The sequence below is a fragment of the Megalobrama amblycephala genome, linkage group LG5, assembly GCF_018812025.1.
Source record: "Megalobrama amblycephala isolate DHTTF-2021 linkage group LG5, ASM1881202v1, whole genome shotgun sequence".
Classification (NCBI taxonomy): domain Eukaryota; kingdom Metazoa; phylum Chordata; class Actinopteri; order Cypriniformes; family Xenocyprididae; genus Megalobrama; species Megalobrama amblycephala.
Genome location: NC_063048.1, coordinates 11,702,127 through 11,729,556, shown reverse-complemented (window position 1 = coordinate 11,729,556; position 27,430 = coordinate 11,702,127). Strand labels below are relative to the sequence as shown.

Below are 27,430 nucleotides of genomic sequence, written 5' to 3'. Positions count from 1 at the left end.
GGACTTTGATTTTCTGATAAGCATGAGCGGTACATGAGTGGAGCGTTCACATGGGCCATGAGCAACTGAGCGGAGCGCACGTGCATAGAGCCAAATATTGAGCGGAGTGAGAGTGAAGCCTGAGTGCTGAACACTGAGGGGCATATATTTTCGAAATGCTATTTTGAAATTTCGGTGCATCCCTTTTCATTGCTGTGGTGTGGACCTCCCTATTCTCATAGAATTAGAGCAGCTGTTAAAACTATATAGTTATAGTTGTTGTCCTTGGTGTGAAAGGACCTTGACTATTGACCTCTTTTGGCCCCCTATTATAGAAGTGTTTCACTTTGCTTAGTTTTCTATGGGACTGATTCAGTTGAGATCCATTGAGATTACATAAGACATTATTTGTAGTGATATTAGCTCATTTTGCTGCTTTCCTATTTATAGTTTTGTTGCCTTCACATCTTTTCTCAGCTGGAGAAACCGAGCCAGAAAATGTGAACCCCTGTTACTCTGGAAATCATGACTGTGACACAACTGCACAGTGCGTGCCGGGCGAGGGACAGCTGTTCTCGTGCCAGTGCGCCACAGGTTACAGTGGAGACGGTCGCAACTGTTATGGTAAGAGAAGTTATATGGAAATATCTCCTCCGCCTTTACACAAACACACATGTTTGAGCCGTAAATTCAATTCTAGGCCCTTGACACTCTGTTTAATCAGTCAAGGGTCTGGAATACTTCTAGAATAACCCAAAACTTTCGTCTTAGAGCAATGCATCTGTGTAACATCAACACTACAGTTCGTTCAGAAGTGGGGTCATCACCACCGTAGTGCATTAGCACAACCAGACGTTTCCTATCCGATGAGTCAGACGCAAAGTAGAGGAAACCCTCAGTGAATCGTTAACGTGCATGGGGTCTTTCCCCCCGTTCGTCTCTTATCTTCTTCCTCCCACTGTTACCAAGTCAAACAACAGAAAGACTAAACACTCTTTAGGTGGAATGTGGGAGATCTGTGGAGTTGCGGTGAGTCTGGGAAGGATTTGTAAGCAAAGATGCATTGCTGTGGCATTTCTGTTTGAGCTGCACATGCAAGAGGCCACATCCTCAGCTTCAAGCTAGTTGGGGGGGTGAGACCACCTAATATTTGCTCGTTTGAAGAGGGGTGAGAGCAAATTGTACCTCCCCTCCGGAAAACTCCCAATGTACTCACACAGATGTGCTTTTTTTTCCTCATGAGCCCCAATTCCAGATGATATTTGACATTGAGACATGAAATAATGTCTGAATCAATGATTATGTTGAACTGATTCACAAAGCAAAAGAGAGGTTGGGCTGCACAACTGGTCATAGCTTTTGAAAATCTGATCACCAATGAGATGTATTGCCATTATTATTAATTAACATTAATATCGGCAACAATTTTGTGTATTTTGTTGTGTAGAATTACCTGACGCAACCTACATATACTAATCAGAAACGCAGTGATAAACAACAATTTTACTACATGAATGAAATGTAAAATGCTCCAAGAAGACTTTTGAGAATACTTTTTGGTATGATTCTTTTTTTTGATTCAGTGAATCATTTTTTTAGAACTGGTTCTTTGGAACAAAGCATCTGAACAAACTGATTCCAATTTGACAATGAATCATCTTTCTTGCACTTAAAAACTAACATTCTGGGTGGGAAAGTGTTATGTAATATATAAACTGCTGCAGTGCATATTGTATAATATCACAAACAAGATGAATGATTAAAAAAAGAAACTGTCCATGCATCATTTTTATGCCGACAGTTTTCAAAAATGAAATTATCCATGCATCATGTCCATAAAACTAATTTGCATAAAGTTGAACTTTTCTCAGCTGTGACCCATAAAACACTGCAAAAAAAATCCCAAAATTTCTCACTGAAAGTGAATGACTTAAACTGTTTGAAAGAAATATTGTGGAATAATTATTAATACTACTATAAATGTCATTAGAAATTGATATTGGCAGTATTTTTTTATTTGTTGTTAAAAATGATCTGACACAACCTCATCCACTTAATTTGATTCACTGACTCATTTTTTTAGAACTGGATCTTTGGAACAAACCATCCGAATGAACTGATTCACCAGAATGAATCACATTTCCCTATGCTACTCTGAAGGCACTGTCTGCGCTTGATTATGTGTGCGTGAGTGTGTATGGGTGTTTTTTCAGGCATCATGTTCCTATTAGAGTACAATTTTATCACCTGTCTGAACTCTTCACTCTAGAGTAGATAATAAGGGGGTCAAGGAAAGAGAGCAGAGAAAAATTAAGAGAGAGAGAGGGGGACCATGGGTTCCTTACCCTCCCTGTAATTAGCAGTGATCAAAACCAGGTCTCCTGCTGACCAGCTCTTAACCCACCCAGAGCCTCAGGCCTGTTCCCACGCACTCCGACAGGGACGAGATCCCCTTCTATCTTCCTCTGTCATCACAAATGTCAGGATCTTAGGGCATGCTTTATCTCTCCAGCGCCTCACTGACATGTTTGCCACACACCAAGGCACCTCTTACAGCTTTCTAAACACTTAGCTTCCAAGAAAATGGTTGGTTAAAATTAGAGCATTGTGGGTTGTTATTGAGCAGTTTCTTTCTCCTTTTAGATGTTGATGAGTGTGCAGAAAGTCTGAGCTCCTGTGGTGCTCACTCATACTGTGTGAACCTGCCCGGAAGCCATCGCTGTCAGTGTGAGGGCGGATTTGAGTTTGGATTTGATGGCCGCACATGTCAGGGTAAGAAACTTATTTGTTTCCTGTGCCCTGATTAAACAAAACTCAAACCAACCACTTTGGATATTATTATTTATCATTCAGAGATCAATGTATATCTATATATATAGAGAGGTTAAATGTTGGTAAGATCACAGACTCATTCTCTCAGCTAAATGCTGAAGGTGAAGGGTTTGCAGTGTGAAGAGAGGCAGAGGTAACCAGAGACATTGGGGAGGGGAGGGTATTTTGAAACAATGACCCAATGTCCTCACTCAGGGAATGTGCGTAGGAGACTCGCAGCTGAAGAACACAAGGGGGTCAGAGGACAGTTAACTCAGTGAGCCGAATTGCATTGGAAAATCTCCTTCCTGTTTAGCGCTCTCTGGTCTTTGACGGGATAGTGGGTGTTTGGAGTTTTTAGGCAACCGCTAGAATGACTCAGACTAACATCCTGGGAAATGTAGTTAATGTTGTATTTGTTTTAATTATGGAGTGAGTGTTGTGTTTTGTGGTTTTTGCAGATGTAGACGAGTGTCGTGACCAGCCGTGTCACGCCCAGGCCTTGTGCTCCAACAGTCCGGGATCTTTCCAGTGCCAGTGCCAACCAGGATACCATGGAGATGGTTTCCAGTGCCACCCTCAAAATGGTAGTTGGTTGATGTTGTTATTTAAAAAGAAAGTTCTGTCATCATTTACCCACCCTGATGTCGTTCCAAACCCAGACTTTCATTCATCTTCGCAACACAAATAAAGTATTTTTAATGAAATCTGAGAGATTTCTGTCCCTCCATTGAAAGTCTTTTAACCTAAAACTCTGATGCTTCAAAATGTTTATAAAGAGATCATAAAATAATATGAATTGAGCGGTTTAATCCAAGTCTTCTGAAGAGACACAATCTCTTTATGTAATGAACAGATTTAATTTAGGCTTTTAATCACAAGTAAACATTGATCAGCGAATATATAAACTTAAGCTCAGCTGTACTTGCTTGATGCGTAAGAAAAAAACTCATTGGATCTTGCGGAAGCGTGCTGGTGTGACATGCGAGATTGGCTTCCGATACCATATTTGAGTGCTAAAAATCTAATTGTTTGCTGATCAAAGTTTATAGGTGAATAAAAGTCTAAATTATATCAAGCAATCATGTCTCTTCAAAAGATTTGAATTAAACTGCTCGATTAATATGAATAACAATCTCGTTAAGAATGTTTTGATGCGAGTATTGGGTGAATAGACTTTCAGTAGAGGGACAGAAATCTCAGATTTCTTTTTGTGTGTGTGTGTGTGTGTGTGTTCCAAAGCTAAATGAAAGTCTTGAGTTTGGAACAACATGAGGGAGACAGAATTTTCATTTTTTCTTCAATTAAAGTTACAAATTCTATAATTAATCTCTGGTACCTTTACCTTGAAGGTCGTCCCAAAACCCAGTGTGAGCAGCACAGAGATAGTCTTCAGAGCAGAAAAGATGGTGTACCTCTGGTTGGAGCCTTCATCCCTGAGTGTGATGAGGAGGGTCAGTACAGGCCTCAGCAGTGCCACGGGTCCACAGGTCACTGCTGGTGTGTGGATAGTAGGGGGCAGGAGAGAGCGGGAACCCGAACTTCACCTGGAGCTCCGAGAATAAACTGTTACGAGCCTGGTAAGCAGGTCTACCTGAACTTTTTTGGGGGAAAACTATGACACAGTCCTCTCTCAATAGGTCACATTTTCGAGTCGGTTTTAATGTTCTTCAAATGCTCACGAAAGCTGCATTTATTTGATCAAAAATACAGTAAAAACTGTAATATGAAATATTATTCTATTTTAAAATAAATGTTCTCTATTTTACTATATTTAAAAAATTAATTTATTCCTGTGATGGTAAAGCTGAAATTTTAGCATCGTTACTCCAGTCTTCAGTGTCACATGATCCTTCAAAAATCATTCTAATATGCTGATTTTAGCATTCAAGAAACATTTCCTGTGATGCATTCTTTCAGGATTCAATGATGAACTAATGAATGAAAAGTTCAAAAGAACAGCATTTATTTGAAACATAATATTTTTGTAGAAGTCACATTTGATCATTTTTATGCATCTTTGTTGAAAAAATGTATTCAATTCTTCACTTTCACTGAAGGCAGTCTGGGAAAGCAGGCCCTGACCCTGACCCTGAGAGTTTAAGGAGGATATGATCACAGTGTGAAGAGATACAATTCTTCTGTTGTATACACATATAGACCCCTTAAAAGTTTGTAAACGTTTCCTGGTGGGCGGGGCTTAGCTGGAGGCAAAAAGAGACGCTGGGCTCAATGTTGACAAGCGTAAGCTAGCATGTTTTAGGAGGGATTTATTAAACACAGATGCCGAAAAATGTTCAGAACTGTCCGAATATGTACAGTCACTGACTCTGCGGGACCGTGACAGCTATTTTTGTAAATTAACTTAAGTTTTGGATATTTCCTAGACAACATATGAATTACTTTCGGTTGGTTCGGGGAATTTTGTCAAGGCTTATTGTCTAATGTAACCTAATGCTGGGCTAACTATGATTATGGCTAGCAATGTGGATTATTTTAAGAGGCCATTCAAAGGATGGCACACACATCTATCGCTGTATGTTTGTTTAACATTTAAGCTAGCTAGTGCACTGAAAGTTGGTGACATTTCACCTATAAAACAGAAACTTGCTGATTTGTACTAGATAAAACCAACACACCATTACATATGCATTGATTATTTTACCTGATATGAAGTGTGCACTGCAAACACAAGCATTATTTATGATCGTCTCTGTCCAGTCTGTACGCTGTATTGCTTTCAACCACAATTATCTTTTTGATTTCTGTGAAGGAATGTCTGCCGGGATCTGGTAAAACTTTAGTTTTGAACCAAAAGTCCTGTTCCTTCTATTCTGGCAGCCAAAAACACAACAAGACGTCATTTTAAAGTCAAAACCTCAAACTTTCTTATTTATGTTTTGCCTCCAGCTAGAGTGGTGACGTCACAGTGACGTAGGCGATTAAGGGGTCTATTGCATTCCTCTCTGAAAAATATAGGTTCGCTTTCATCAACTCGTGTTCGAGATCCACCTATGGGAAGGGCTTTCGCACCTGACCTCTGCTGAAGCATCCAATTGCACCAAGTCTGGCTTGACAGACAGGAGCGCGTGCCCAATGCCAGGAAAGGGACCGGCCCTTACCAGAGTGCATAAAGCACCTGTGCGCTACTTTTCCCCAGTTGATATTCGTTTCTCGCGGTCTCTTTTTTTTCGCAGCTCTACTGTTTTTCGCCTGACTATACTAGCAGTCTACAGGAGGAAATATCATCAGTCTGCCTCCGCAAGGCATGATTGTCAGGATATTACAGTCAGTTGTTGTTTTTTTCTTGGTCCGCAAGCTTGTTACCTTGATTTTTCTCAGGCTGCCCGCCTGTTTCTATGCTTTTCACCTCTCCTATGGATCAGGCTAAACTCGCCACTCCTGCTAACTTGACGTAATAGCAGTTGCGTACATGCCCTGCCGCCTGCGGTTCCTTCATTGTCACGAGGGATTCCCATCCCTTCTGCGAGGTTGAAGCACGCAGAGGAAACATTTCCGCTCTTGGAAAACTGCAGCCATTACCTAGCTCTTCATCGTTGACTTGAAGTTTCTTCTACCCAAAGCACGGATGAGCAATAGGACTCTGATATAGGAGCTGTCACACCTCTTGGGGCCTCCTGGAGCATGCCTGCTCTCAGTTGGGCTGGCCAATCTGATGAGGGTTTACTCAAGGAAATCCTTCCTGGTATTTCCATGCTTTTATTATTAGCCGCCTGGCAAGGACGATGACCCTGCTTTACTTGGGCTAAGACAATGAGGAATTCATCCCGTCTGCCCAAGTTCTCCCGGTCCGCGGCTCGGCTGTGTAACTGCACACGATCCTTCTCGAAATGTGTGAGCGTCTTAGGAAACAGCTCCTGGCCATCTTCCCGGCTTGCGCAAAGCACTACTTGGCAGGTCTATCTTAAGCACTACTTGGCAGGTCTAGAAATTAAGGATATGGCTGCATGTAGAATGGGTGACAATAAAACAACAATAAAAAGAGGCGCACAGCAGGAGATCAAGTGGAACCTGGCCAGGCTCTTTTTGGCCCTGATGTTGTCCTCATGCAACAACGTCGCAACAATAAAAAGGAAGATGTGGTTTTTCAACATCAGCCCCCCTCTTGGTCACTTCACGTCGCAGGCCGTGGCCACCCTTGGCCTAAGCTTGTCCACCCCTTTGGCCACCCCGCTCACAACTGCTGTTTCTGTCTACTTTTTTGTTGACAAGAATTGCATTTATTTAAACGCAGAACCGTCTCTTTAAGAACACAAAAACGGGAGACTTTTCAGACGCACACTCCAACTTCGCCTCAGTGCCAGGCGCAAGTCAGATGTGTGCGGAAATGATACAGGTGCCGAATGAGCTTCAGCACAACAACAGTGAACGGCGAACGTTATATATAGCTTACGCAAATGTTTCTCAACTGGTGGGTTACAAGACCCCGCACTTTTCAATCACGCGCAAATATGGTGCGCTGTATATTACTCACTATAAATAAAGCACAAAAGAAACTATGAGCAACATCGTAGTTCTGTCGTCTATAGTCATGAAATAACCAAAAAGCCGATTAAAGCTGCGTTAAAACTGTGCATGCATGTATGTAGGCCTATTTGATGTATATATGCGTCACCTGTCTCTGGACTAAAATATTCTGCTACAGTGGGTACGGAAAGTATTCAGACTCCCTTAAATTTTTGACTCTTTGTTATATTGCAGCCATTTGCTAAAATCATTTAAGTTCATTTTTTTCCCTTATTAATGTACACACAGCACCCCATATTGACAGAAAAACACAGAATTGTTGACATTTTTGAAAATTTATTAAAAAAGAAAAACTGAAATATCACATGGTCCTAAGTATTCAGACCCTTTGCTCAGTATTTAGTAGAAGCACCCTTTTGATCTAATACAGCCATGAGTCTTTTTGGGAAAGATGCAACAAGTTTTTCACACCTGGATTTGGGGATCCTCTGCCATTCCTCCTTTCATATCCTCTCCAGTTCTGTCAGGTTGGATGGTAAACGTTGGTGGACAGCCATTTTTAGGTCTCTCCAGAGATGCTCAATTGGGTTTAAGTCAGGGCTCTGGCTGGGCCATTCGAGAACAGTCACAGAGTTGTTGTGAAGCCACTCCTTCGTTATTTTAGCAGTGTGCTTAGGGTCATTGTCTTGTTGGAAGGTAAACCTTCGGCCCAGTCTGAGGTCCTGAGCACTCTGGAGAAGGTTTTCGTCCAGGATATCCCTGTACTTGGCCGCATTCATCTTTCCCTCGATTGCAACCAGTCGTCCTGTCCCTGCAGCTGAAAAACACCCCCACAGCATGATGCTGCCACCACCATGCTTCACTGTTGGGACTGTATTGGATAGGTGATGAGCAGTGCCTGGTTTTCTCCACACATACCGCTTAGAATTAAGGCCAAAAAGTTCTATCTTGGTCTCATCAGACCAGAGAATCTTATTTCTCACCATCTTGGCAAACTCCATGCGGGCTTTCATGTGTCTTGCACTGAGGAGAGGCTTCCGTCGGGCCACTCTGCCATAAAGCCCCGACTGGTGGAGGGCTGCAGTGATGGTTGACTTTCTACAACTTTCTCCCATCTCCCGACTGCATCTCTGGAGCTCAGCCACAGTGATCTTTGGGCTCTTCTCCCCCGATAGCTCAGTTTGGCCGGACGGCCAGCTCTAGGAAGGGTTCTGGTCATCCCAAACGTCTTCCATTTAAAGATTATGGAGGCCACTGTGCTCTTAGGAACCTTAAGTGTAGCAGAAATTTTTTTGTAACCTTGGCCAGATCTGTGCCTTGCCACAATTCTGTCTCTGAGCTCTTTAGGCAGTTCCTTTGACCTCATGATTCTCATTTGCTCTGACATGCACTGTGAGCTGTAAGGTCTTATATAGACAGGTGTGTGGCTTTCCTAATCAAGTCCAATCAGTATAATCAAACACAGCTGGACTCAAATTAAGGTGTAGAACCATCTCAAGGATGATCAGAAGAAATGGACAGCACCTGAGTTAAATATGAGTGTCACAGCAAAGGGTCTGAATACTTAGGACCATGTGATATTTCAGTTTTTCTTTTTTAATAAATCTGCAAAAATGTCAACAATTCTGTGTTTTTCTGTCAATACGGGGTGCTGTGTGAACGGTGCCTAAATGCTTCCCAGCATTCATATGTGAGGTGATTGAGCTTTCCTCTTTTCACTCTGTGGGTTTACATCGACAGAGCCAGGTCTTTAGTGCCCCCTCCAATCTTGCTCCGCTGCGAATATGCTCACTGAGGAAAGGTAGAGCGTGCAGGTGCTTTATGTACTCTGGTAAGGGGTCTGTCAAGCCAGACTTGGTGCAATTGGATGCTTCTGTAGAGGTCACGAGGTTACGAACAGTAACCTAGTGATTTTAGGGAAGATCAAGGGTTGTCAAAACCACATGTGTTTACATGGACAGTATTAGCATCTGCAATATTATGATCAAAACAGATAATTCTGTGACCTTTTTGGAGTTTAGACAGCTCTTTAGCTTGCACAAAACTTTTCATTTCTTATAAACAAAGTGTTGTGCAAAGGAGTGTAATGGAAGAATAACAATTTCTTGTGTATCTTGTGCATCCAGGTCTTCCCAAGACCCAGTGTGAGCAGCACAGAGACAGTCTTCAGAGCGGAAACGATGGTGTTCCTCGCATAGGAGCCTTCATCCCTCAGTGTGATGAGGAGGGTCAGTACAGGCCTCAGCAGTGCCACGGGTCCACAGGTCACTGCTGGTGTGTGGACAGTAGGGGGCAGGAGAGAGCGGGAACCCGAACTCCACCTGGAGCCCCGAGAATAAACTGTGACGAGCCTGGTAAGAAATGGTCTACGGTAAATTGGAGATTTTTGGGGGGAAAATTACATCACAGTCCTCTCTCAGTAGGTTCTATTTTAAATAACATTTCTAATGGTTTTTATTAATTAATTGTCATGGGATCTGTTATAGAGAGGTAGCAATTGCTTTTTTGTTGGAATACACTATTATTCATACGGTTGAGATAGGTTTTAAAGTTCTTGAAAGAAGTTTCTTCTGCTCACCATGCCTCCATTTATTTGATTAAAAATACAGTAAAAACTCTAATATTGAGAAATATTATTACAGTTTAAAAAGAAAATTTATTCCTGTCAAGGCAAAGTTGAATTTTCAGCAACATTACTCCAGTCTTCAGTGTCACATGATCCTTCAGAGATCATTCTAATATGCTGATTTGCTGCTCAAGAAACATTTCCTATTATTATCAATGTTTAAAACAGTTGTAGTGCTTAATATTTTTGTGGAAACCTTGTATTTTTTCTGGATTCTTTTCTGAATAAAAGGTTTAAAAGAACAGAATTTGTTTGAAACATAATATATGTAACACGGTGTAAAAGCCATTACTGTTACTTTTCATCAATGTTATGCATCTTTGCTGAATAAAAGTATTAACATATTAATTTTTTTTTAAAAACATCTTTGATTTCAAACTGATTTCAAACTTTTGAATTGTAGTAAATATCATTTAGTACAAACTTCAGATGCTACTTCACTGAAGGCAGTCTATGAAAACTGAGGTTTTAAGGAGGATAGGATCAAAATGTGAAGAGATGTTGTAGACACATTTGCATTCCTCTCTGAAAAATATGGGATTGAAAACCACCTGTGTTTACATTGACAGTATTAACATCTGCAATATTATGATCAAAACAGATAATTCTGTAACTTTATTGGAGTTTAGAGTTAGGCAGCTTTTTAGCTTGCACAGACCCTTTCATTTCTTATAAACAAAAGAGTTGTGCAAAGGAGTGTAATGGGGGAATAACAATCCCTTGTGTATCTTGTGTATCCAGGTCGTCCGAAGACCCAGTGTGAGCAGCACAGAGACAGTCTTCAGAATGGAAACGAAGGTGTTCCTCGCATAGGAGCCTTCATCCCTCAGTGTGATGAGGAGGGCCAGTACAGGCCTCAGCAGTGCCACGGGTCCACAGGTCACTGCTGGTGTGTGGACAGTAGGGGGCAGGAGAGAGCGGGAACCCGAACTCCACCTGGAGCCCCGACAATAAACTGTGACGAACCTGGTAAGAGAGCTGTTCATGGTTGTCTCTGCCTAAGAAGTCCTAAGTTTCCAGTGTCAAGCAATTTTTCAGGCTTGATTAAAACTGAAACCATTGCATGAAGCGATAAAATCACAGCCAACTGAATATACAGCTATGGTGTGGGATTTTGGTCTAATGGGATTAAACTGTTAATGGGGCTGCTTCTTGAAGCAATCATGTTTACAAGTTGGTACCTGGTGAATGATATAAAAGCTAATAAAAATTCCCATAGACTTACATTAAAGCTGGGGCCTTAACCATATTTAGAGAGCAGAATAACAGTCCCTTGTGCATTTCATGTCCATCCAGGTCGTCCTAAAACCAGGTGTGAGCAGCACAGAGACAGTCTTCAGAGCGGAAATGATGGTGTACATCTGGTAGGAGCCTTCATCCCTGAGTGTGATGAGGAGGGTCAGTACAGGCCTCAGCAGTGCCACGGGTCCACAGGTCACTGCTGGTGTGTGGACAGTAGGGGGCAGGAGAGAGCGGGAACCCGAACTCCACCTGGAGCCCCGAGAATAAACTGTGACGAGCCTGGTAAGAAATGGTCTGCGTTCCAGTTTTTAAATGCCCTTCCCTCGCTAACTTCACTTGATCTCGTTGACTCGGATGTACGTCATTGCTTACGTTGCACGAGTGCCCACTACTGGCTGTACCTATGCAATGGGCTGAACTGGAACGTCCTAAGCCCTTGATCACTTGGAATTCGCAATGGAGCTAATTTATTATTTATTTTGTCCCCTTAAAAAAAATTTTAATACAGCATTCTATATGTATATATGTGTGTTTTAAATGTTTAAAAAATAATTAATATATAATAGAGTTGTTTGTGGTGGAGTAAATTAAACATGATATGCGGTGATGTCATAATCGTGTTGCATTGTGGGTTATGGAGCTGCCTGAAGTGTACATATGAAGTAGACTCGCTCCCTCTGTCAAAATCGAGGAAGCGAGGGTCTGTCCATGTAAACTTCCCTCGTCCACTTCACGAAGTGGAACGCACTTCAAAATGGCAGCAGGGATTCCCCTGAGGGGAAGTGTTTAGGGAAGTTCGCGAGAGCGTGTCTAAAACTGGAGTGGAACGCAGCCATGGTCTACAGGAAAGTCCTCTCTCAACAGGTCGTCCGTCCTATTCCAGAATGATATTTCTAATGTTTTTATTAATTAATTGTCGCGGGATTGTCACAAGTGTTATTTTAGTATTAATTATATACCATTATATAGTATTTGTGAGAATTTTTACTTTGATTTTATATTTTCAGTTTTCATCAAAGACTGTAGAATAACACAAGACGCGTCACTCGTATTGTTTTGAATGGGAGAAAGTGTAACGCGCAATATGGCGGAATAAGTCCCACCTTCTAAATAAGAGCCAATCGCCGACTGGTAAAGTCATCGCGTCACTGCAGCGGCCGTTAGAATCACCGGTTTCTATAGAAACAGTCAGACGTGCGCCTCCGAAGACATGTGCATTTAGGTCTGCGCATGCGCATTAGCTTGATCCAGCCTGAAAAATACAGGTTTTTTTTGTCATGATTCGAGCGTTTAGAAACTAAATTTATGAGCCAGTTGTTGTTAGATTTCATTGGTGATTTCAAATATGAAATTTAATCGTAAGGTTGGCGAACAGTTTTGGAGAATTTGATGTTTCCCCATTCAAAGAGATAGGAGCTGCACTTACATGCCCATGAAGTGTTTCAAAGATGGCCGCCAAGTGAAATGACTTGTCTTAAAGGGACTTTGGTTTTCATTTGAATAATTTTAGTTTGTTTTAGTCATTTTCTTATGTGCTTTTGTCATTTGTATTTTTATTTTTTAATTCTATTAAACTATTTATTTATTTATTTTCAGTTTTAGTACTTCAACTTAAAACGTATTTTATTTCAGTTAGTTGCCGAGGCAACATTTCTGATTTTTGTTTAAGTTTTTGCTGTTTAGGTTTTTCATCTGATATTTCAATTTTATTTTAATTCAACTTTATTTCAAATAACAAAAATTATGTTTAATAGTTTTTGTTTTAGTTAAGAATAACAACACTGTTCCTCTGAAAAAAATACAGGATTTTAAGGTTGAATTTTGCCAGAACCACCTGCATGATTAACTCTGCAACTTTACTTGAGTAGCTTTATGATTTTTGCACTGAGTGCCGTGATGGAAAAATAACAAACCCCTTTTGTATCCCAAATGTATCCAGGTCGTCCCAAGACCCAGTGTGAGCAGCACAGAGACAGTATTCAGAGCGGAGACAGTGGTTTTCCTCGCATAGGAGCCTTCATCCCTGAGTGTGATGAGGAGGGTCAGTACAGGCCTCAGCAGTGCCATGGGTCCACAGGTCACTGCTGGTGTGTGGACAGTAGGGGACAGGAGAGAGCGGGAACCCGAACTCCACCTGGAACTCCGAGAATAAACTGTGACGAGCCTGGTAAGAGAGCTGTTCATGGTTGTCTTATCCCAACAAATCCTAAGTTTCCATTGTCAAGCAATTTTTCAGGCTTGATTAAAACTGAAACATTGCATGAAGCGATAAAATCACAGCCAACTGAATATACAGCCATTGAGTGGGATTTTGGTCTAAAGGGATTAAACTGTTAATGGGGCTGCTTCTCTAAGCATTCAAACTTGCAGGTTGGTATGTGGTGAAAGAGAGCAGAATAACAATCCCTTGTGTATCTTGTGTATCCAGGTCGTCTCAAGACCCAGTGTGAGCAGCACAGAGACAGTCTTCAGAACGGAAACGATGGTGTTCCTCGCATAGGAGCCTTCATCCCTCAGTGTGATGAGGAGGGTCAGTACAGGCCTCAGCAGTGCCACGGGTCCACAGGTCACTGCTGGTGTGTGGACAGTAGGGGGCAGGAGAGAGCGGGAACCCGAACTCCACCTGGAGCCCCAACAATAAACTGTGACGAGCCTGGTAAGAGAGCTATACATGGTCGTCTCATCCCAACAAGTCCTAAGTTTCCAGTGTCAAGCAATTTTTCAGGCTTGATTAAAACTGAAACAATTGCATGAAGCGATAAAATCACAGCCAACTGAATATACAGCCATTGAGTGGGATTTTGGTCTAAAGGGATTAAACTGTTAATGGGGCTGCTTCTCTAAGCATTCAGATTTACGAGTTGGTACCTGGTGAATGATATAAAAGCTAATAAAATCTTATAGACTCGTATTACAGGTGGGGCCTTAGCCATATTTAGAGAGCAGAATAACAATCCCTTGTGTATCTTGTGTATCCAGGTCGTCCCAAGACCCAGTGTGAGCAGCACAGAGATAGTCTTCAGAGCGGAAACGATGGTGTTCCTCGCATAGGAGCCTTCATCCCTCAGTGTGATGAGGAGGGTCAGTACAGACCTCAGCAGTGCCACGGGTCCACAGGTCACTGCTGGTGTGTGGACAGTAGGGGGCAGGAGAGAGCGGGAACCCGAACTCCACCTGGAACTCCGAGAATAAACTGTGACGACCCTGGTAAGAGAGCTATACATGGTCGTCTCATCCCAACAAGTCCTAAGTTTCCAGTGTCAAGCAATTTTTCAGGCTTGATTAAAACTGAAACAATTGCATGAAGCGATAAAATCACAGCCAGTCTAATATACAGTTATGGAGTGGGATTTTGGTCTAATGGGATTAAACTGTTGATGGGGCTGCTTCTCTAAGCAATCAAACTTGCGGGTTGGTATGTGGTGAAAGAGAGCAGAATAACAATCCCTTGTGTATCTTGTGTATCCAGGTCGTCTCAAGACCCAGTGTGAGCAGCACAGAGATAGTCTTCAGAACGGAAACGATGGTGTACCTCTGGTTGGAGCCTTCATCCCTGAGTGTGATGAGGAGGGTCAGTACAGGCCTCAGCAGTGCCACGGGTCCACAGGTCACTGCTGGTGTGTGGACAGTAGGGGGCAGGAGAGAGCGGGAACCCGAACTCCACCTGGAACTCCGAGAATAAACTGTGACGAGCCTGGTAAGAGAGCTGTTCATGGTTGTCTCGTCCCAACAAGTCCTAAGTTTCCAGTGTCAAGCAATTTTTCAGGCTTGATTAAAACTAAAAACATTGCATGAAGCGATAAAATCACAGCCAACTGAATATACAGCCATTGAGTGGGATTTTGGTCTAAAGGGATTAAACTGTTAATGGGGCTGCTTCTCTAAGCATTCAGATTTACGAGTTGGTACCTGGTGAATGATATAAAAGCTAATAAAATCTTATAGACTCGTATTACAGGTGGGGCCTTAGCCATATTTAGAGAGCAGAATAACAATCCCTTGTGTATCTTGTGCATCCAGGTCGTCCCAAGACCGAGTGTGAGCAGCACAGAGACAGTCTTCAGAGCGGAAACGATGGTGTACCTCTGATTGGAGCCTTCATCCCTCAGTGTGATGAGGAGGGTCAGTACAGGCCTCAGCAGTGCCATGGGTCCACAGGTCACTGCTGGTGTGTGGACAGTAGGGGGCAGGAGAGAGCGGGAACCCGAACTCCACCTGGAGCCCCGACAATAAACTGTGACGAGCCTGGTAAGAGAGCTGTTCATGGTTGTCTCGTCCTAACAAGTCCTAGGTTTCCAGTGTCAAGCAATTTTTCAGGCTTGATTAAAACCGAAACAATTGCATGAAGCGATAAAATCACAGCCAATTGAATATACAGCCATTGAGTGGGATTTTGGTCTAATGGGATTAAACTGTAAATGGGGCTGCTTCTCTAAGCATTCAGATTTACGGGTTGGTATGTGGTGAAAGAGAGCAGAATAACAATCCCTTGTTTATCTCATGTGTATCCAGGTCGTCCCAAGACCCAGTGTGAGCAGCACAGAGACAGTCTTCAGAGCGGAAACGGTGGTTTTCCTCGTGTAGGAGCCTTCATCCCTGAGTGTGATGAGGAGGGTCAGTACAGGCCTCAGCAGTGCCACGGGTCCACAGGTCACTGCTGGTGTGTGGACAGTAGGGGGCAGGAGAGAGCGGGAACCCGAACTCCACCTGGAGCCCCGAGAATTAACTGTGACGAGCCTGGTAAGAGAGCTGTTCATGGTTGTCTCGTCCCAACAAGTATTAAGTTTCCAGTGTCAAGCAATGTTTCAGGTTTGAATAAAACCGAAACATTGCATAAAGCGATAAAATCACAGCCAACTGAATATACAGCCATTGAGTGGGATTTTGGTCTAATGGGATTAAACTGTTGTGGAGCTGCCTCTCTAAGCAAGCAAACTTCTGAGTTGGTACCTGGTGAATGATATAAAAGATAATAAAATCCCATAGACTTACATTACCGGTGGAGCCTTAGCCATATCTAGAGAGAAGAATGGACAAAAGTTAACTAGTTTCCTGAAATTTAATGGCAAGATAATGTAACACAAAATATAGTCTTATAAATTTATATAGTATACATAAAAAAACAAGAAACTTAAAAAAAAAACTTAAGATGTTAATAACTGTGGAATCAGTCTGTAACATCAATATGGTATAACATGACACTATTTTCTTTAAGAGCTGATGTGCAGCCAAAATTATATACCAGTTATCACTGTAAATCTGCTTTGACACAATCTGCATTGTAAAAAGCGCTATATAAATAAAGGTGACTTGATTTGACTTGACATCCAAAGAGAACACCTTAACAACTGCATAGAAACGCCCTGGCAACCATCCACCATATACTAGGATCATAGCGCCAACTTTTGCATGGGCAACACATCTAAAACATGTTTGACATGGTCATCCTCCAGCAACTGGTGTTAGAATTGTAATATTGCTTGCAAAGTATGGGCTTTCTAATTTGCTAAGTAGTTTCTCATCATGTGCAAGTAATCACTCTAATTTGTAGCAGAGCTCACAGAGTCCAGTCTGTGTTCATCGAGATTACAGAGCAGAAGGAAAATATGTGCAGTTTAGGCCAGCTCAACACTGCCAATGGATGTGTCCTCTTCTCACCACAGTTAGAAATGCCTCCTATTTTGTCTCAATGTTTTGTAGCCAAGAGTAAAACTTGTGAAAGAAGGAAATGTGCTATTGAACTTTTAAAATTAGATGTTAAATGGAAAATGGATAGAAAATAAGCAAATACATTGGTACTATGTCTTCTGTTTCTTTAGAAATCGAGGTTCATGGGCACATAAAAATAGTTTACATATGTTATATATAATAATATCATATATACTTTTGTTTAATTGATAAACCTTTTATGTGGTTATTAAAATATATATATATATATATATATATATATATATATATATATATATATATATATATATATATATATATACACATTTTGTGCAGCATCAGTAATATGTTTGTGGTTTCCCCTCTGACACCCAGTGATAGTGCCTCCAACCCAGCGTCCAGAGACCGTCTGTGAGCGCTGGAGAGCCAGTCTATTGCAGCAATATGCAGGCCAGCCAGATTCCCGCCACTATCTACCTCAGTGTGACTCCTCTGGCGAGTTCAACCCAGTTCAGTGCTATGGAGACAGCAGCTACTGCTGGTGTGTGGACCGAAACGGACGTGAAGTACCAGGAACCCGCTCACACGACGCTGTGAAACCTGCCTGTGAGTGTCGCTCTGTGTGAAATGTACATTTTTCAAAAATTAAGTGGCTCCATGCTTGGACAATAAAAGTTATGATGCTTCTTAGTTAGTTATGCTTCTGTTTTGGTTGAATATGTATTTGTTATTATTATGAATAATATGTTTTATTTCATTTCTATTTTTCTTATAATCTCATGTTCATATTCATAACGAGGCAACAAAATGATATATTTTCCAAAGCTAAAACAATCTATCAAATCTCCTACCTTCTAGGTATACCTACTGTGGCCCCTCCCACCATGCGCCCTCTGCCACGCCCAGATGTGACCCCGCCTCCAGCAGGCACGTCTTTGCTCTATGCCCAGGGTCAACAGATTGGAGTTTTGCCTCTCAATGGCACACAGATGGACAAGCAGAGATCTTCAGTGCTGCTTGCTCTACATGTGAGACTTGCACAATAATGATTGAAGTCTGTGGCTTTGAGAAAACTATAGTAATTCAGTTCTGTTTGCACTTTCAGGGCTCTATAGTGGTCGGCATTGATTACGACTGCAGAGAAAGGAAAGTTTACTGGACAGATCTGGCAGGACGGACAATCAATCGAGCCAGTCTGGAGCCAGGATCAGAATCTGAGATTATCATCAATACAGGTATGTTTATTTTGCAAAAAAACAAAAAAATATTATTAACAGTTATAATATAATATAATAATTGATTACTATTTATATCCATCTTTTTCAGCTCTGACAAGTCCAGAGGGTCTTGCTGTAGATGTGGCCCGTAGGAGACTGTTTTGGGTGGACAGCACACCAGACAAGATAGAAACAGCAAACCTAGATGGAAGTGACAGACGTGTTCTGTTTGACACGGACTTAGTGAATCCCAGAGCCATCATTGTGGACTCCCCTACAGGGTATGTGCTTAAATTGCTTAAAAACGATCTTTTAGATGAAAAAAAAATGATCTTAAAGATATAAAAACAATACCAGAAATACCAGAAATAAACTAATGCTTGTCATTGGAAGGTTTGATTTTACTCATATTATATGAGCAGTATCACACGAGTGGCTGTATATCAGCACGGCTGTCATTCGGCGGTAGGCAATCACAGCGTGCTGATATACAGCCATATCGCATGGCTACGAGTGTGATAATGCATTTATACAACAGTTTGATGGCAAGTGTGTAAATAAAAAGAAACAACAACGGAGTTTCTTTAAAAACATTCTTTTGTGAGGAACTACTTCCTTCCGCCACATATTCAAATCTCAAGTTGACAGTATAACAGTTGAGCCCAAGCCTCCGTTACAAATTCTAAAAAGACACTTTAGAACTAGTAACAAAGGAACATTGAGTCGCTTCATTGAAACTCGCCTTAATATGTAAAGTATTAAGAGAGAGAGATCGCCTGAGCGAGTGAATTACCTGCATCTAGCTGATATTCTTCATATCAATCTGCTTAGGAAAGCAATATCTTTATCCTTTTAACATTTTAAGACATTTCCATGACAGCACTAGACAATGCATTTGCCAATTGCGTCTCGTAAGATGTTTAAAGTAAAAACAATGTCCTTGTTTCCTTTTTTCAGTCCATTTCAATATGAAAGTCTTTCCAACTGACTGACTCACTCATAAAGAGAGTCTTTGCCGCCATCTAATTGCACTGAAGTCGAAATCACTAACAGACTCTTTCTCAATACCAAAAATATGGCATGTTATTTATATAAAATAGTATCTTTTGAACAATAATATTTAAATTAACAACAATACCCATTATAAAAGTATAAGAAGTAAAATATTAAACACAAGCAAACAGTTCAGTCAAACGTACAAAACCAGCCTTCTAGTTAACCCTCAGGGGTCTGAGGATTTTTGGGGCCCTGGAGAAGTTTTGACATGCCCTGACATTTGTGCTTTTTTCAGTTGTTCATAAACATATTAATGGAAAAAGTGTCATTACACTGTATTCAGCACAAACTAGGCTACAATAATATGTGAGGAACATGTATGTACATGTTTGTGTTTTTGAAGGAATAACGTTTATGCGTGGTTATTGAAAAAACAAAAAACTTAAGTCACTGAAATAAGGCCAAAAAAAGTATATTAAATCTGTGTTCATAAGACTTCTGGGTATTGGAGGTTGTAGACTAGAGTTTTTGCTTCAGAATGAAGTAAAAATTATCCTTCCTACTCCTTCATATAAAACAATAGAGAGATTTAAATTTTCTAAGACACTTTTGGTCAAGAAACACAGTATGCGTGGAGGCAGGAATCCTCATGTATAATGGGTGATTCTCACCTGAGAAGACAAAAGAATTGAATAATAATGACCTGAAATGACTTGCATATTAATGAGGCCTTTCAGTCAGGTAGGCTGTGAAAGAACATGATCTGTGATCATGCTAATAACAGGATTAAAGTCCACTCAGGACAAAAAAAAACATGATTTTTCTGATCTCATGCATGCACGTATTATTGCACATGATATGAAGAAAATTTTGTATAGGCCTATGTTAAATTACACTACCAGTCAAAAGATTGAACACATTATAATGCCATTATAATGTTTTTAAAAGAAGTCTCAAGTCTCTAACCAAATAATGGTTTTCTATTTTAATATACTTTAAAATATAATGTATTTCTGTGATGCAAAGCGTCTGAACATTCCTACCTCTGGGGCATTTCATATAGGCTACTATATTTGTTATATTATAGAGCCTAAATGTTGATGTGCAGTTGACAAACTATACATCATTAAAAAGATCTAAGATCTAATCTAATCTTAAAATCTTATATTGACCATAATTTCTTAATATGCTTAAAAGCATACACATTTGGAGAAATATTGATGGATTCTCATATGTTTATATCAATTTTCTATACAGAGATAATATTTATTATTCTATATTTATTGTCATTACTATGAGTGCTGGATACTGTGTTTTCATCATTCATACTTGCAGCCGGAGGGCGCTCTGCCCCTTTTGTCCACAAATGCCTCAGTAAAAGAAGAGGAATATCATGTGACAATCAAGGAACTAACAGAGGCAAGAGATCGCTAAATATGGCTATTCAAAACACTTTTGAAGACAATAAATACATGATTGAGATGATGAATGCATGTATTGCCTCTGAATTTGCGTCTGAATAGCGCTGGCTCCGTGGGCGTGGCCGCATTAGCAGATAATGAGCTGAATCACGGACTTCTGACATGGCTCTCTTTTCATACAGATTACGTAAACACAGAAGGTTTGTTTTTGATTTGACTTACATGTTTTAAAACCTGACATCTTAACGTTTTTTTAGACATAAGTGTAATTTTTTTGTCATTAGTATTCACTAAGTTACAGTTCATTTTCTAAGAACTATCAGATTGGACTTCGTTCAGAGGGAGAGGAGAGATCACGCATCATGTTAGTTTTCTTTATTTTACAAAGAGCACAACATTTTGTTTTTACTCTGAGTGTACACAAATGAAAGAAGATATTCCACAGATTAAAATGGTGTATAACTCTTAATTGTATGTGCAACATTGACGGAGTATTTTGAGTCTCTTTCACACTGATAAGAAAAAACCACGGTGGTATCGCCGGCGATACCTTCAGACCTCAGAGTGTTAATACAGGATTTAATTTCAATGTAAATATAAAGTTATGAAATTTAATATAGCCCTTAAGCCAAATCTATTAGTTTTGGAACTAGTAATAGATTAATAAGACTCGTTTGTTATAAACAAAATGAATTATACCTCATGTTTAAACACATCTACATAAGAGCCAGTGGCAAATTCCTGAAGGACTGGCCGAGATGAAGCTGTTCTCTGCGGCTACATGAGCGGTCGCTGACGGCCTGGAGCTCGCATCTCCGAAAACATCGAAACAAATTTTCAAATAAGACACTATGTTTACATATAAATTGCATATCTGAGGCCTAAACAACTACGCTCTCATCTAAAAAACTGTTAAAACTACATTCTGTTACAAAAATAACAGTAGTATCTATAAAAAATATGGTGGGTTTGCTCAAAGGCGTAGATTTGGTTTCAACTGTGGGGGGGTTGAACGTTGGTATGGTTGTATTGTATTGGGGGGGTTGTAACTGATGGCTTTGAATATTGGGGGGTTACATCCCCCCATCCCCCCATTCCCCCCATTCCCCCCATCCCCCCACAAACTACGCCCCTGGGTTTGCTCGTCCACCATGACACTCGCTGTGAGAATGCTGACAGCGGAGTGATTCAAATGGTGAAACTGTTCCTGTGGCGATAATTTATGAATTTGATTCTTTTTTTAACATTTTTCTGTGTTTTTGTCTCGAGCATGCTGGATCACTCAGACTGCACCATTAACAGGGGCATCTCTGCTTAATTCTATAATTGGCTGTTTTAATGAACCCTCATTTCCCCTCCATCACCAACTTCCCATGTTTCCTTTACAAGAATGTTCCAAAACTACAAATCTGTTATCTGCTATTGTGAAAGTGTGATTTAGGGGAAGCGAGAGAACAGTACAAGAAGCGAGAAAGCGAGGAGGTCAGGACTTGTATGGGAGGCAGAGAAAATAAGAGGGCAAGACTACAAATTGGCCCAAATGTTAGTGTTGCTTCAATGTCTGGCCTGGCTCTCAGGTCTCAGGGGAGGCAGGCAACATGTGGGCCATCAACTCCACAAACACAACCATCTGCAACATCTGGAGCAACTGAACTAGGGTGGAGGACAGGAGACACAAACCTCATGGGCCATGAGAATAGCTGCTAATGCATGTTTGTTGGTGCTGCGATTTGGGCTACGTGCTAGTTTGTTTTTGCCGTCACGCATACATGCGATGGTTTCGATTAACTTGCCATCTGGGTTCAAGTCTGATGAATTAGTTGAGAATTTTACAAAAAAAAAAAAAAAATATTCAAGCAATGTGCAAAGCTGCATCCCTCAAGTTTAACTCTGTGAAATTGTGATTTCATGCTCAGAAGTCCTCTGGGAGGGACATGAGTAACGCAATTTACGGTTATAAATCTCTTTTGGCCAGTGAGTAATTTAACATTAAAAATAGTGCTGGCTAGTTATTATTTACCATCTTCTAAGGGACCGAGTTTCATAGGCCTTGATTTAAAACATCTTGTTTAATTCAATGCTAAATAGAGCAGAACAGTTTTGTATGTTTCTAGATTTCGCAAAACATGAATTTCAACCCTTGAAAAAAAAAAAAAAACAATCTCAAACTGTGAGCCTTTTTGCCTCCCATGTCAAAAGCCTTATATACAGTGCATCTGGAAAGTATTCACAGCGCTTCACTTTTTCCACATTTTGTTTTGTTACAGCCTTATTCCAAAGTGGATTGTTAATTATTCCTCAGAATTCTACAAACAATACCCCATACTGACAACATGAAGTTAGTTTGAAATCTTTGCAAATTTAAAAAAAAAAATTAAAAAATAAAAAATTAACAGCCTTTGCGCAATACATTGTTGAAGCACCTTTGGTACCAATTACAGCCTCAAGACTTTTTGAGTATGATGCTACAAGCTTGGCACACCTATTTTTGGGCAGTTTCTCCCATTCTTCTTTACAGGACCTCTCAAGCTCCATCAGGTTGGATGGGGAGCGTCGGTGCACAGCCATTTTCAGATCTCTCCAGAGATGTTTAATCAGGTTCAAGGCTGGGCCACTCAAAGACATTCACAGAGTTGTCCCGTAGCCACTCCTTTGTTATCTTGGCTGTGTGCTTAGGGTCATTGTCCTGCTGGCAGATGAACCTTCATCCCAGTCTGAGGTCCAGAGTGCTCTGGAGCAGGTTATCATGTCTCTGTACATTGCTGCATTCATCTTTCCCTCGATCCGGACTAGTCTCCCAGTTCCTGCCGCTGAAAAACATCCCCACAGCATGATGCTGGCAACACCATGCTTCACTGTAGGGATGGTATTGGCCAGGTGATGAGCGGTGCCTGGTTTCCTTCAGACATGACACTTGCTATTCAGGCCAAAGAGTTCAATCTTTGTTTCGTCGGACAGAGAATTTTGTTTCTCATGGTCTGAGAATCCTCCAGGCGGACTATCATGTGCCTTTTACTGAAGAGTGGCTTCCATCTGCCACTCTACCATACAGGCCTGATTGATGGAGAGCTGCAGAGACGATTGTTCTTCTGGAAGGTTCTCCTCTCTCCACAGAGAAACCCTGGAGCTCTGTCAGAGTGACCATCAGGTTCTTGGCCACCTCCCTGACTAAGTCCCTTCTCTCCCGAGAACTCATTGGGACGTTCAGTGCTACAGAAATTTTCCTCTACCCTTCCCCAGATCTGTGCCTCGATACAATCCTGTCTCAGAGGTCTGCAGACAATTCCTTGGACTTCATGGCTTGGTTTGTGCTCTGACATGCACTGTTAACTGTGGGGCCTTATATAGACAGGTGTGTGCCTTTCCAAATCATGTCCAATCAACTGAATTTATCACAGGTGGACTCCATTCAAGTAGAAACAGCTCAAGGATGATCGGTGGAAACAGGACACACCTGAGCTCAATTTTGAGTGTCATGGCAAAGGCTGTGAATACTTATGTACATGTGATTTTTTTTGTTTTTTATTTTTAATAAATTTGCAAAAATTTCAAACAAACCTTTTCACATTGTCATTATGGGGTATTGTTTGTAGAATTTTGAGGAAAATAATGGATTGAATCCAGTTTTGAATAAAGGATGCACTGTATGCTATGTCCTTTGTAGTGGACACCAGGACTAAGTTGTTTAAAAAATAAATTGACAAAAACAATGGGATTTTTATTCACCAATCAATTTTTAGGCTTCAGGTTTTTTTAACCAAACTTTGTTTAAAGATGATTCTCAACTATGTTATGAAAGATATAATGGAATTAATTGATATACCATTTTACTTTATGCCATACATGGGTTTTCCCATTCAATACAATGCATCTATACACTGTATCTAATTTGCATATTAATGTTTTCTTGGGGCAACATGTAAGGAAAAAAGAAGTGTAATAATAGGAGTAATAATTGGCAACATTTTCATAATAATATCTAATAATTAATACGAATATTGATATATAATTTATTTCGCTATTCACTTGTGTCTCCCAAAATGCCTGATAAACATGATTTAAGTCCTGGTGTCCTCTACAGAGGACATGTATGAAATCAATGTCCTGTTTCATAACAGAAAGTCATATTTTGATTTGAAACCCCATAACATTTTCCTGAGATGTTGATTTATAACAAACAGTTGTTGTCATGGTGAAACCTCCAAAAATTTTAGAACTTTCCAGAAAATCACTAAAATATAATGTCCACTACAGAGGACAAAAGTCTATTCCTTGGTCCCAGGAACACATATATATGTGCGTGTGTGTGTGTGTGTGTGTGTGTGTGCACATACACATATATAATGGTTGAAAGTTCAACCATTGCCATAATGTCCTGACAAGTAAAACTTGATCTTTTCACAGAACCCTCTACTGGACTGACTGGAACCGAGAAGCTCCTAAAATCGAGAGCTCCTCAGTGGATGGACAAAACCGAAGAGTCCTGGTACAGGACGGCATTGGATTGCCCAATGCTTTGGCCTATGACTCCACTACACGCCAGGTCTGCTGGGCCGATGCAGGTATGCACTTAGCCCATGTAGGCTAGTTTTTGTGCAGCAATATTTTTGGCTTTCGACAAAGTCTGGTCCACATTGCATCTTATTCTGACCATGTAAATCTGAATTAGATACCACGATAATAAGCCAGGACTGAAAAGCTCATTCATACGGAAGAGGATTAGGGCCAAACAATAATAAAAAAATAAAACCATCTCGAGATTAAAGTTGTTAAATTTCGTAAAAAAAAAAAAACTCGAAATAAAATGTTGAGAATAAACTTGTTAAATTACGAGAAAAAAACTCGTTAAATTTAGAGAAAAAAGTTGAGATAAAATGTTGAGAATAAACTCATTAAATAACGAGAAAAAAACTCGTTAAATTTCGAGAAAAAAGTTGAGATAAAATGTTGAGAATAAAGTCAATTAAATTATGAGAATAAAGTCATTAAATTACGAGAAAAATGTTTAACGTAATTTAACGACATTTTTCTCGTAATTTAACGACTTTATTCTCAACATTTTATCTAGACTTTTTTCTCATAATTTAACAAATTTGTTCTCGTAATTTAATGACTTTTTTCTGGTAATTTAATTACTTTATTCTCAACATTTTATCTCGACTTTTTTCTCGTAATTTAACAAGTTTATTCTCAACATTTTATCTCGACTTTTTTCTTGAAATTTAACACGTTTTTTTCTCTTAATTTAACGAGTTTATTCTCAACATTTTATCTCGACTTTTTTCTCGAAATTTAACAAGTTTTTTCTCGAAATTTAACAACTTTAATCTCAGATGGTTTTATTTTGAGATAGGTTTTATTATTGCTTGGCCCTAATCCTCTTCCGTACATTCAAAATACATTGATAACCTCTTTTTTTGTGATTTGGACAGGAACCAAGCGCCTAGAGTGCATATCGCCTAACGGGACAGGGAGACGTGTGGTCCACAGTAACCTGAACTACCCCTTCAGCATGGTCTCCTTCGCCAATCACTACTATTACACAGACTGGAGGAGGTAAAGCATAGCACATGCATGTCCAACACTAAATGACCATTTTCAGAATCAGATATTGTTCAATTCACTTTCTGTGTCACACTAGACTTGGTGCTCTATTCACTTCTATTCATACTTAATACAAAAATCAGAGCAACATGATTTGCAGTGAAAAGTAGAGTATTATTTACAATTGATTAAAAACAGAAGCCCTGGAGCTTACTCATATTTGTTGTGAGGTCCAATTTGTCAAGTGTGACTGTACCTTTATCAATTCAATTATTACAAAATGACTGATTTTCTTCTGTGATGTTTCAGAGATGGGGTCATCGCTCTCAGTCGAGATAACCAGTCGACAGATGAGTACTTGCCTGATCAGAGGTCTCATTTGTATGGAATTACAGTTGCTCCTCCACACTGTTTATAAGGTACTTACCGATTTCTGTGTAAAATAAATCATCATTTTAGTTTTGCGAATACATTTTCCATTATATAAAAGCACTCAGTAAATGGGCTCCTGCTAATGTATTTTTCTTTTTGAAGTATTTATATTTGTGCAGGTACACCTAAAAGCACGTTTTCCATGTAGCAAAACGTGGGTGACCTTTTCAAGCAAATAACAGGATGACATTTTTCAGACATGAGCTGTCAGCTACAGGCACTTAAGAGAAAAGTACAAGGCACCTGCCTCCAAATCACTGTAGTTTTGACAGAGGCGATGAAACACTGGTGTCGCACCGGTACTTCAAAGCATTTCGGCTCTTTACAGACCAGAAGAGTGTCAAACAAGATCAGAATAAGTGTTTGTATATCTGTACTAGCATATGAAAGCATTCCTCTGCTCGAAAATGAAATGTTATCGCATTTGTCCAAACTTAGCTTTCTGCGAGAGATTTCCGACAAATGTCCCGTTTTGTGTTATAGGGAGACACTAATGACAGAGCCAGCGTTACATGGTGCTATTCTGGGCGAGTGTTTGGAGAGCTGGTGCTGTGGGAATCGCGGCGGAGACGTGGACCAGAAAGAGCCGATCGCAGAACCCGCAAGTCTCGACAAACGTCACCATCAATGCCAAAGTGCAAATTTACAAACATGAAAGCGAAGCGTGAATCATTTCTCAAAATAGTTTTGTAAATTTGTTTTATACCTCATTTCTTTCTACTGTACTTTTGTATGTGAGTTTTTGTTAAAAAAAAACCCTAACAAATAACAAATATAAAAAATAAAAAAATAAATACACTCAATTGTGTAATTTGTATGTTAATAAAAACACTAAAACAGTATTTGGGGGGGAAATTTTACATTTTTAAATTACTTTAAACAACCAAAGTGGTCTTTTACCAACCTTAATTTTTTATCCTTTTTATCTTTTGTAAGATGTGATATTTATAACAATAAAATGTGATTGACAACTTTATTATGTCTGCTCGCATTATGTTTCAGATATT

The 27,430-nt window shown here is 40.2% G+C and overlaps 1 protein-coding gene across 1 annotated transcript in view; it reads left to right on the top strand.

The window, feature by feature from the left end:
- nid2a (nidogen 2a (osteonidogen)) overlaps positions 1–27,399 on the top strand; it is a 54,351-nt gene extending 26,952 nt beyond the window's left edge. The window contains exons 9-29 of the mRNA XM_048190673.1: positions 457–603; positions 2,623–2,751; positions 3,252–3,377; positions 4,143–4,370; positions 9,405–9,632; positions 10,646–10,873; positions 11,201–11,428; positions 13,086–13,313; positions 13,575–13,802; positions 14,126–14,353; positions 14,616–14,843; positions 15,167–15,394; positions 15,659–15,886; positions 17,189–17,419; positions 17,672–17,841; positions 17,919–18,048; positions 18,140–18,311; positions 24,852–25,009; positions 25,880–26,003; positions 26,301–26,410; positions 26,907–27,399. Coding sequence (XP_048046630.1) covers positions 457–603; positions 2,623–2,751; positions 3,252–3,377; positions 4,143–4,370; positions 9,405–9,632; positions 10,646–10,873; positions 11,201–11,428; positions 13,086–13,313; positions 13,575–13,802; positions 14,126–14,353; positions 14,616–14,843; positions 15,167–15,394; positions 15,659–15,886; positions 17,189–17,419; positions 17,672–17,841; positions 17,919–18,048; positions 18,140–18,311; positions 24,852–25,009; positions 25,880–26,003; positions 26,301–26,409 — 3,776 coding nt within the window. The 3' untranslated portion in view covers position 26,410; positions 26,907–27,399. The remainder of the gene's footprint in view (positions 1–456; positions 604–2,622; positions 2,752–3,251; positions 3,378–4,142; positions 4,371–9,404; positions 9,633–10,645; positions 10,874–11,200; positions 11,429–13,085; positions 13,314–13,574; positions 13,803–14,125; positions 14,354–14,615; positions 14,844–15,166; positions 15,395–15,658; positions 15,887–17,188; positions 17,420–17,671; positions 17,842–17,918; positions 18,049–18,139; positions 18,312–24,851; positions 25,010–25,879; positions 26,004–26,300; positions 26,411–26,906) is intronic.
- Positions 27,400–27,430: the final 31 nt, after the last annotated feature.